Source organism: Engraulis encrasicolus, chromosome 12 (assembly GCF_034702125.1).
Source record: "Engraulis encrasicolus isolate BLACKSEA-1 chromosome 12, IST_EnEncr_1.0, whole genome shotgun sequence".
Classification (NCBI taxonomy): Eukaryota; Metazoa; Chordata; class Actinopteri; order Clupeiformes; family Engraulidae; genus Engraulis; species Engraulis encrasicolus.
Genome location: NC_085868.1, coordinates 52,629,810 through 52,642,309, shown reverse-complemented (window position 1 = coordinate 52,642,309; position 12,500 = coordinate 52,629,810). Strand labels below are relative to the sequence as shown.

General features: G+C 45.4%; 1 protein-coding gene across 4 annotated transcripts in view; it reads left to right on the top strand.

Moving 5' to 3' along the window:
- abi2b (abl-interactor 2b) overlaps positions 1-10,522 on the top strand; it is a 38,500-nt gene extending 27,978 nt beyond the window's left edge. For all 4 annotated transcript variants that reach the window (XM_063212436.1, XM_063212439.1, XM_063212437.1 and 1 more), the window contains 2 exons: positions 950-1,150; positions 10,269-10,522. In XM_063212436.1, coding sequence (XP_063068506.1) covers positions 950-1,150; positions 10,269-10,444 — 377 coding nt within the window. In that variant the 3' untranslated portion in view covers positions 10,445-10,522. The remainder of the gene's footprint in view (positions 1-949; positions 1,151-10,268) is intronic.
- Positions 10,523-12,500: the final 1,978 nt, after the last annotated feature.

Below are 12,500 nucleotides of genomic sequence, written 5' to 3'. Positions count from 1 at the left end.
GATGTGCTTAGTTCTAGAATGCCTGGTTCTACTGTGTCCCCCGGGGTTCCGACTGCTCAGGGAATTTCTGAAGTATCACAGAATTTCAATAGAGCTTTGTTTTTGCGTAGAGTTTTTTGTGTATGTGTGGCTCAGCTCGCACTTGCAGTATTACTCTTGACAGCAGAGGGCAGTAGAGGTTTGAATGACGAGTGAGGCCAGCACAGCGGCCTCTACGGGTCATGTGTACACACTGCAACCATCACCAGGGGAATTAGAGGAGGCAAGAGGAACTAAACTTGTAACAGTCAAATGTTTTTTCTGTGACATTGGCAAAAAAACTTGTCAACACTTTCTTCCTTTTTCTGTGAAGTAAAGTCCCATTTCACAGAATCCATGCAGAGGTTAAAAAAAAAACCTTGTCCCTGACTCACTCTTTGGCTGAAGTGCGCCTGAGCAAGGCACCTAACCCCATATTGCTCAGTAACCAATACCCTGTATCTAAAGAAATGTAAATCGTGTTGGATAAGTGTAAGCTAAGTGTTATGTAATGTAATGTAATGTGAAGGCTAACAACAGATGTTGATGTTATAAGTTGTGTGTTACTGGTGTTGGAGTTTGGCTTTAAAGTGTGTTTTAAGTATCTCTAACCGAGTGTAGCCGTTACCCTTCATGACCTATAACCTTTAATATTAATATGTAGCGGTAGAAGGTTGTCTTTACACGCATGCTCTTGACTGTGTGTGTGTGCTATTTTGTTGTTTGTTAAACAGCTTTTGCATGATGTCGAGCACTTCCTCTTCTCCACACACACACACACACATGATCACAAACACACGCACTCATACATGCGCGCATACACACACACGCACTCATACATGAACGCACGCATACATGAGCGTACACACACACACACACACACAGTAATTAATCCCTTGTCTGTCTCACCTCTCCTCTCTGTCCGCATCAGTTTCGGATGCGCCCCCGCCCCCTCCCCCCGCGGATGAGCCCGTATTTGAAGAGGCCCCCCCTCCACCTCCCCCAGAGGACTACGAGGATGAGGAAGAAGAAGAGGAGGAGGAGGAGGAGGAAGAGTCGGCCGTAGTGGAGTACAGCGACCCCTACGCAGAGGAGGACCCCCCATGGGCACCCAGGAACTACCTGGAGAAAGGTGAACACACACACACACACACACACACACACACACACACACACACACACACACACACACACGCAGAGGAGGACCCCCCATGGGCACCCAGGAACTACCTGGAGAAAGGTGAATATTACACACACACACACACACACACACACACACACACACACACACACACACGCGCAGAGGAGGACCCCCCATGGGCACCCAGGAACTACCTGGAGAAATGTGAACACACACACACACACACACACACACACATTAATGCAAAAAGAGAACAGCGATCCTTGCGCTGAAGAATGGGAATCCAGGAAAGGTATACCTGCATACCACCCAACCACTCACACACACACACACACACACACACACACACACACACACACACACACACACACACACACACACACACACACACACACACACACACACCTATGCAGAGGAGGACCCCCCATGGGCACCCAGGAACTACCTGGAGAAAGGTGAACACACACACACACACACACACACACACACACACACACACACACACACACACACCCCTACGCAGAGGAGGACCCTCCATGGGCACCCAGGAACTACCTGGAGAAAGGTGAACACACACACACACACACACACACACACACACACACACACAGACACACACACACACACACCCTTCGCAGAGGAGGACCCTCCATGGGCGCCCAGGAACTACCTGGAGAAAGGTGAACACAAACACACACACACACACACACACACACACACACACACACACACACACACCCTACGCAGAGGAGGACCCTCCATGGGCGCCCAGGAACTACCTGGAGAAAGGTGAACACACACACACACACACACACACACACACACACCCTACGCAGAGGAGGACCCCCCATGGCCACCCAGGAACTACCTGGAGAAAGGTGAACACACACACACACACACACACACACCAGTAGCGGTGGGTGGAAATTTTGATGGGGAAGCACTATACAGAATAGCGCAGGTGACGTCAGCATAATAAGAGGTCTAGATAGGCATGGATTTCAGTTCTTGCCTAGCTCTATTTAATATGCCATGATGAGATTTGCAGCAAGTGAAACGTGTAAGTAAAAGAGACACAAGCTTGCTCCACAAAAAAATCCCAAACTGTTTTGAGATGTGCACGATGCAAGGGGTCACTAGAGAAGGGCAGGTTGCATAGTCTAAAACCTCGGATATGCTCTCAGATATCGGCTACCAACCATTCCAGTGCAAGTCCATCACCACAAAACCGGAGACCTTTTAGCCTAACAGACAAGCGTCACAAAGTAAGAGTTTCCACGTAGTCCACCAGATCCCAATCAGCCCAGCCCTCTGCACGACAGAAGAGATAACTTAAACAACAACAAATGCGCTGTCTTTTTCTATCCCTGCTTGTTGTCACACGCGCCCTACTGTTATTCGTGACGACAGCCAGGAAATATTGCGCAATACTGAGGAAACCATCAAAACATTGAGTGGGCCTGCTAGGGTCAGTCCATCTGCCACGAATGACTTTATCCCGCATTGACCACAACAACAGCCAATAAGACGTCCTTGATTACAGCACAAAAACACCAGCTCTCACCTCTATTCTCTACAACCGACAGTGGGATACGCGCACACAACAAAAGAACCTCAGTACCTTTACGACAACATAATTTGCCATAACCGCATTGAACATCGAGGCACTCGGCGGTGCTATTACAAGTAGCAAGCTAAACATGACTTACCCACCAGTTGCCTCTCGAGAGCACTCTGCGAATTAGGTTCATCAATTCCTTTGCAAATCATAGACTGTATGGTCCAAATACCGTCCCTGTAGGAATCCCAACACCGATCTCAAGACATGTTCTCTTTTGCTCTCCATGGTGTCAATATAAAACTCTGTACTGTCCGTGAATGAGACTGAAGAACAGCGCGGGTAAAGTGTCATCTCTCTTACAAAATACTTATTTGATATTGGTGGTCAACAGCTTTAGGGCGGGTTTATTAGAGCCAACTTCCAATCACTACGAGAAAGCCAGGAGAAGCACATCCGTCTAAAATTTACCCAGGAAGTTTCTCCATACAATGCACAGTATTACAGCCGCACTCTGATTGGCCAATGCTCCTCAATGTTTTATCAATCGGCGGCAAGAGCTCAGGTGAAGCAACATGCTGTTGCTGTATGCATGCTTCCCCTCATACACGTCAGTAGCCGAACCAGAAGACTGCTCGTCGCCATGGTTACTCCTCAAACAAAATCATGCACTCGTGAGGGAATGTGGTAGAAATCATAGCCTAGATGTTTAAAGAACTGCAATTTTAACTCGCCACCGGTTGATATTAAACGTAGCCTTCATGAAAATACAGTATATAGAATCTTGACAATATTGATCAATAAATATGGTTCGTTTTTCAGCTGAGTTCCAGTAGGCTGTGCTTCCCCTAGCTTCCAATAGGAGTCGCCACTGACTCACACACGCACACACACACACACACACACACACCCTACGCAGAGGAGGACCCTCCATGAGCGCCCAGGAACCATAGGCGCCGACTTTTGTTTATGCCCGTGGGTGCTCGTGGTTCCCAAATGGGGGTCGCGACCCACCCAATGTCCCGTTTGTTTGCCATGCCTTGCTTTTTTCCCAATAATATAACCGTTTCATGAGTTGGTTACTTTATTTGAATGGGTAGGCTAAATAATAATTGTAGGCCTGTCCTGTTTATTTTCCTTGTGGGTGTCAAATCAATATTTTAAAATAAAATCGCCTATATTTGAATTGAAAATTGAACATTACAATCATGTAGGCCTATAAATTGAACGCAAAGCTCAGGCCACGTTTGCTGGTGCCTCTAGTCGGCCTTATGAATAAAGGTGCCAGCTCATAGCTACACGGACCCTAAGATCACACATCATCCTTTATAAAATGAAACCATGCATGATGTAAGTGTTGTATTGAGTAGGCCTACATTTTTACCAAGCATAGCAGTAGCCAGACTGCGTCCAAACAGGATATCAATAAAGAACAACAGCAAGGCGTCCTCATTGAATTCAGACTGGCGTTCAGCCACGCACTTTAGATTTAGCACATGAACGCAGCATTCATATTACGTAAGGGTTAACGTTCGGCGAGAAGGTCGCTACCGTGGAATAGCAGCACGACAGAGAGAATCTTTAGACCCCGACGCGGAGCGGAGGGGTCTTGTTCTCTCTGAAGTGCTGCTATTCCACAAAGCGACCGACTCGCCGAAAGTTAACCCGCTTATTATATGGATATACTTACATGATTCACACATGCGGGGACATTTCTTTAGACCTATTTAATGTTAAGATTGTTGCTGCGCAAAACAAAACAGTGCCGTTGTGGAACACTAGGCAACAGCTAGGTAGGCTAGCCAGGACAACAGGTGTTGTCTATCACAGCAGCTGATTAGAGTGACAAAAGACCGGACCCCTTGCGGAGTGATATGAAACATTCGCTTTAGCCACTGACTTGTATACAAGCCAGTGGCTTTAGCAGTGAGCGTCTTGTTGCCATTGACAGCGGTAGCCAGGACAACGGGTGCTGTCTATCACAGCAGCTGATTAGAGTCTTGTTGAAAAGTCGCTTTAGCAGTGAAAAGTCTTGTTGCCATTGACAGCGGTCTGTTATAGAACAACCCGTCCGTTATCGAAAAATAACAGACGTCCGAACGTTGGGGAGCCCCGTTGAAATGAATGGAGCATTCGACAGATGACGTCACAACCATATAATAAACATAAATAACTTAGCCTAGGTATACGTGTCACAGAAAGATGTTGAAATGTCCGACAATGCGGCATGTGTGTGGCCATGCACTTCATGTTAGCTATGTTCAAACTAGGCTACTCAGTCATCATGACTAAAGCCAACAGTGCTAAAAGCCAGAAAAGCTAAATAAAATGGCAAAATCATCCAACAGCGCACAATAAAGATATGTCGAGAGTAGACTCAACTTGATCATCCCAGCACTTAGACACAGAGTATAGAAAAATGACCATAACAGATCGGCACACGGCGGTGCTACACATGGGATATCGCAGGATGATGACAGCGACTTACCATTTTGAAGACTAAACTTTCCGACTGCAAACCTTTGTCTGTAAGAAGTCCTAGCTTGTAGGCCAACTGAAAAGCAGGTTTAGATCCTTCCATAACTTCCATAACTTGTGAAATAACGCAATAACCAAACAGCTTCACGCAGCCTGTGATTGAACTCCACTTCTGAACCGTTTGCAGACGCTAAAACTGTTCTGAAAACTCATGTCGGGCATTTTCAGTCTAGATTAGTCCACGAGGCATTTAGAGCGACAATGAAGCCTTCAATGGGATTTTACTAATGTAATATGAACGTTTCTGTATCTGACAACATGTTTTATCAATGTCTGCTATCTTGAAGAGAGGTCTGCTATCATCATAAGGGACTGATACCATTGAGGGGCGTCATCAAAGACATTGGGCAAAAGCCCTGTATGCCCTATGGTCAATCCAACACCGTTTCTATGGTTACTGTCTGATTGTGTAGAAGAGCAACGCACCACAGAGGGGAAAAGGATCGGCGCGTGAAGTAGTCCTATCTTACGTTACAAGATGACAAATTATAATACCTTACGTTACAAAATGATAGTTATAGGCCTAATGCAAACGCCATTTCATCTTTAAACTTCTCTCGCGAATAATACTGCTTTAGTGCTCGAGTTTGTCCGTGGGTGCTCGATGGGTGCCACAGATTACCGTGGGTGCCCACCGATTCCCGTGGGTGCCCGGGCCCTGGAGCACCCACGGTTTCGGCGCCTATGCCAGGAACTACCTGGAGAAAGGTGAACACACACACACACTCACACACATACACACACGTAAAGGCAATTCTGTGTAGTATTTTAGAGCTGAAATTTGAGTGCAATGCAGGAATTATGCTTGTAGTTGAGGAAAGTGTAAATGTGTGAAATGTTGAAGGCAGGCCCGCACACTACCAAATGAAATTGGCGTTATTTATTATTTATCTAAAAATAAGCATTATTTATTATTCATCTAAAAATAAGCGTTGTTTATTATTTATCTAAAGATGAGCGTTATTTATTTTAAACAAGTAATGTCTCCATCAGCCTGGATCTTTTGACAGGACCAGGGTGGTGATGGAGGTGTTGCTGGTTTTAATTACATAAAGTTTTCAGGTTGGTTTTTTTTAGCTTATTTAGCAGTGTGCAGACCTACTGTCTTCAACTGCTTGCAGGGAGATTGAGGTGTTGCTTGTTTTCATTACATTAGGTTTTCTAAGACCTCCTGTCTTCAACTCTCTGACACACTTGTCTGGCACCGGTTTAAAAAAAAAGGTGTTTTTGGATGTGCGTACTTTAACAAAAATGAACACGTGACATGTCATAGTTAGAACTGAAATTTGAGAGTAAAGCAGGAATTGTGCGTATAGTTCAGAGGATTGTAAATGGGTGAAATGTTGTTTCAATAGTGGGTAACACTTGACTTTACGCCGGTGTGTGTCATAGGCATGTCATTACAGTGTCACTGGCAGAGATAAGTCATGAACATTAAACATTTTATGGCTGTTGGCCATAAGTGATATTTGGTTATGACATGGACATAATGTTTATGACACGTGCATAACTGTGCCATGACACTGTTATGACAGTTTATTATATGGTGTGACGTCATCGGTCGAATGCTCCATTCATTTCAACGGGGCTCCCCAACGTTCGCACGTCTGTTATTTTTCGATAACGGACGGGTTGGTCTATAACAGACCGCTGTCAATGGCAACAAGACTTTTCACTGCTAAAGCGACTTTTCAACAAGACTCTAATCAGCTGCTGTGATAGACAACACCTGTTGTCCTGGCTACCTAGCTGTTGCCTAGCGGTGTTCCAAAACGGCACTGTTTTGTTTTGCGCAGCAACAATCTTTTGACATTAAAAACTATAATAGACTTAACATTAAATTGGCCTAAAGAAATGTCCCCGCCATGTGTGAATCATTTAAGTATATCCATATAATAAGCGGGTTAACTTTCGGCGAGTCGGTCGCTTTGTGGAATAGCAGCACTTCAGAGAGAACAAGACCCCTCCGCTCCGCGTCGGGGTCTAAAGATTCTCTCTGTCGTGCTGCTATTCCACGGTAGCGACCTTCTCGCCGAACGTTAACCCTTACGTAATGACATGCTTATGACACCGGTGTCAAGTGAAGTGTTCCCCAGTAGTGTAATCAGGTTTGGCCTGCTACTGTTATGACAGTGTAACGACATGCCTATGACACTGGGGTCAAGTGAAGCGTTCCCCAGTAGTGTAATCAGGTGGGGCCTGCTACTGTTATGACAGTGTAACGACATGCTTATGACACGGGCGTCAAGTGAAGTGTTCCCCAGTAGTGTAACCAGGTGGGGCCTGCTACTGTTATGACAGTGTAACGACATGCTTATGACACGGGCGTCAAGTGAAGTGTTCCCCAGTAGTGTAATCAGGTTTGGCCTGCTACTGTTATGACAGTGTAACGACATGCTTATGACACGGGCGTCAAGTGAAGTGTTCCCCAGTAGTGTAATCAGGTGGGGCCTGCTACTGTTATGACAGTGTAACGACATGCCTATGACACGGGCGTCAAGTGAAGTGTTCCCCAGTAGTGTAATCAGGTGGGGCCTGCTACTGTTATGACGGTGTAATGACATGCTTATGACACTGGGGTCAAGTGAAGTGTTCCCCTGTAGTGTAATCAGGGAGGGCCTGCTACTGTTATGACAGTGTAACGACATGCCTATGACACGGGCGTCAAGTGAAGTGTTCCCCAGTAGTGTAATCAGGGAGGGCCTGCTACTGTTATGACAGTGTAACGACATGCCTATGACACTGGGGTCAAGTGAAGTCAGGAGGGCCTGCTACAGTTATGACAGTGTAACGACATGCCTATGACACTGGGGTCAAGTGAAGTCAGGAGGGCCTGCTACTGTTATGACAGTGTAACGACATGCTTATGACACTGGGGTCAAGTGAAGTGTTCCCCGGTAGTCTGATCAGGAGGGCCTGCTACTGTTATGACAGTGTAACGACATGCTTATGACACTGGGGTCAAGTGAAGTCAGGAGGGCCTGCTACTGTTATCGGACATGAAGCCGCTCTCACAACAGAAGAATAGGAGGAAGAGCTTTCACTTGGAGACACACACACACACACACACACACACACACACACACACACACACACACACACACACACACACACTGTTCCCCCAGTTACACACACGCACACACACTGTTCCCCCAGTTACACACACACACTCTTGCACACACACACACACACACACACACACACACACACACACACACACACACACACACACACACACACACACACACACACACAGCGCATTGTTTCCAGTAAATGTTTGTTTACCAGATCTAAAATCAGCTGATGAATGTGCAAGAAAGGCGAATGACCGCAGTCCTGTCCTGCAGTGTGCGTGTGTGCGTGTGTGTGTGTGTGTGTGTGTGTGTGTGTGTGTGTGTGTGTGTGTGTGTGTGTGTGTGTGTGTGTGTGTGTGTGTGTGTGTGTGTGTGTGTGTGTGTGTGTGTGTGTGTGTTACTGTATGCAAAAGGTTTGGCCCTCCAGTCAGGATATGTTTGGTTTCCTGTTGTTCCCCTTTCTCAGACACACACACACACACACACACACACACACACACACACACACACACACTCAGGTCAGCTGTTTTGTGGCTTGTCCGTCGTCCTCCTCCATTGTGTGGCTGCCTCTTCCCCAGCTCACTCCCTAAATGAACACGCAGGACACAACATGTCCAGAGGCATCGAAAGGAAATGTGTAAAGAAATCCCACACACTGTCCATTCCACCAACAAACTTTAATACAATGTTTCGGTCATCATACCTTCTTCAGGTAAAGTTTACCACTTCACATTTGACCTGAAGGTCGTTGTATTAAAGTTTGTTAATGGAAAGGACAGTGTGCAGGATTTCTTTGCACTTGAATGACAACCCCACTGGGATAATATCCTACGCACCTGCCCAACTACAGAGGTGTGCAAAAGCATCTTCTTCTTGAATCGAAAGTAAAAGTAAAAAACTAACTGGTGTTGGCAAGTGTAATATTATTCTTGGTGTGTTTTTCAGTAACACGGTCTATCTACCTCGTTAAGTACATTGGAATAGCTGGTGTAACAGCCATGTGATATGATCAGGGTTCCCCCAGCACTTTATTACTAAGGCGGCAGCCTTGACAAGAAACACCTACCACCTTAAACTAGGTCCCCTGATAAGATAAAGATTTCATGTTGTGAATATAATTTCTAAAGTTGTTTAACCAAAATATATACTTTTAACGCCCCACTACCTTGACTAACAAACATTCTGCGGGCAACACTGGGGTGAATTTCTCAAAACCAAAGTTGCTAACTACATTAGCTACTTTGCTGTTTTCAATGCATTTTCCCATTGGCAACTACCGAAGTTGCTAACAGGCTAACAACTTCTCTTTTGAGAAACTCACCCCTGATTATGCCTTAGTGTTGTACTCAAGTCATGAATTTACTTTCACTTTTTGACACCTCTGGAAATACAAGGCTCTCTTCCCTCTCCATTTTCTATTCTTCCTTTTCCCCCGTCTCTCTACACCACTTTCTCAAAAGGATGACTTTTTTAGGGGTCAGATATTGCTCTCCATCCCCCTCCATCTCTCTACTCTGCTTTTCTCAGCGGTGGCCTTTCTATGGCTATGGGAAGTTTCAGGGGTCAAACATTGGTTTTGAAGAAATGCATAGGCAACAACCACCTCAATCACACTGAACATATTAAAAGCTCCCCCCCCCCTCTCTCTCTCTGTCTCTGTCTCTCTTTCTCTCTCTCTCTCTCTCTCTCTCTCTCTCTCTCTCTCTCTCTCTGTCTCTGTCTCTGTCTGTCTCTCTCTCTCTCTCTCTCTCTCTCTGCCTCCCTCCCTGCCTCTCTCTCTCTCTCTCTCTCTCTCTCTCTCTCTCTCTCTCTCTCTCTCTCTCTCTTTGTGTTTCCCCCCCCCATCTCTCTCCCTCCCTCCCTCTCTCTCTCTCTCTCTCTCTCTCTCTCTCTCTCTCTCTCTCTCTCTCTCTCTCTCTCTCTCTCTCTCCGTCTCCAGTGGTGGCCATCTATGACTATGCTCGTGATAAGGAGGATGAGTTGTCGTTCCAAGAGGGGGCGATCATCTACGTGATCAAGAAGAACGATGACGGCTGGTACGAGGGCGTCATGAGCGGAACTACCGGCCTGTTTCCTGGCAACTACGTGGAGTCCATCATGCACTACAACGACTGAAACACACAACACATGCACAACACGCGCATTACACACACATGCATAAACAAGACAACACACACACACACACACACACACACACACACACACACACACACACACACACATACACAAGACACACACACACACACACACACACACACACACACACACACACACACACGGATAAATAACACAACACACACACATGCTTACATACACAATATGCTTACATACACACATACACGTTCCTGAGCCCACACACACACACACACACACACACACACACACACACACCCCTGTACTGTGGGGACCTGTATGCTTTACCCTCCTCCATTCACCTTTGCTGCTTTTAACACACACACACACACACACACACACACACACACACACCACACAGACACACCATCTGCTGCTCCACACACTCTTTCTCTTACACACACATACTGTCTCTCTCACACACACACACACACACACACACACACACACATACTGTCTCTCTCACACACACACACACACACACACACACACACACACACACACGCACGCACCATTTGTAAAGAATAGATATACACACAGTCTACGTTATGATTTAGTAAACAGCCATGTTTTCTTTCCAGGATAGCAAAATTACACATTTACGCATGTGTACACACACACACACACACACACACACACACACACACACACACACACACACACACACACACACACACACACACACTCAATACACACACACACAATACACACACAATACTACAAAATGCTACACTACGCTGCATACATTACATTACACTGCACTACACAATTCTACACTACACAATACTACACTACACTACACAATACTACACTACACTACTACACAATTCTACACTACACAATACTACACTACACTACACAATACTACACTACACTACTACACACTACTCCACAATACTACACAATACCACACCACACTACACTACACAATACTACACTACACAATACAACACTACACTACACTACACTACACTACACTATAGTACTCTACACTACACTGCACTACACTACACTACACTACACTACACTACACTGCACTGCACTGCACTGCACTGCACAACACTACACTACACTACACTACACTACATTATATTACACTCTACACTACACTACACTACACTACACTACACTACACTACACTACACTACACTACACTATAGTACTCTACACTACACTGCACTACACTACACTACACTACACTACACTACACTACACTACACTACACTACACTACACGTTGACTTTGATGCAGAGAGCTCCACACGTCTCTCTGCCTGGAGAAGCTTCATCTGAACATGAACTGTGATGTGATGTTTTTAAGTTTGTCCACATGTTACATCCTCCTCTCCCTTCCCCCCTTTTTGTCTTAATACGTGTGCATGTGTGTGTGTGTGTGTGCGCGCGTGTGCGTGTTTGTGTGCGAGCGTAAGAGAGAGTGAGTGTGTATTCCCATTGAAATGAAGGGTGTCTAATGCAGACAAACCATGGGTAGTGTATACTGTTTGTGTGTGAATGTGTACGCATCCTCAGTGTGATTGTGCGTACGTGCGTGACATGAGGAATTCCAAGCCCTGAATGACCGACCCGATTCAACGTGTCGTCAGGACAATTTGGGAAAACTTTTTAGTTTTTATTGTTATTGTTCATTATTTTCTTCCAACAATTTGAACTCTGGTGTGTATTTTTCATTTTTTCATTTTTCCAATTAATTTCTTCTTGTTTCTCCTCTCCTATGATATGATGCTTGCTTGCCTACTTACTTATATTGTTGCTTTTGATTTTTGGTGTGTTGGGTTGGTTCTTTTGCATGCTTTTGTGAATTGAGTGGTGCTGTATGTACGAACGAACGAACGAACGAACGCCATGCGGAGGATGCTGCTGTGGCGCTCTAAGAAAACTCAAAAGAAAAATAGAAAGAAAAAAAAAACAAATGTAAGAAAAGGAAAACTAGACTTAACTTTTCTCTTTTTAAAACTCCTCCGCCACAACACTCCATCTCTCCCCTCCCATTTTTGAACGCTCCCCACCTCCTCTCCTCC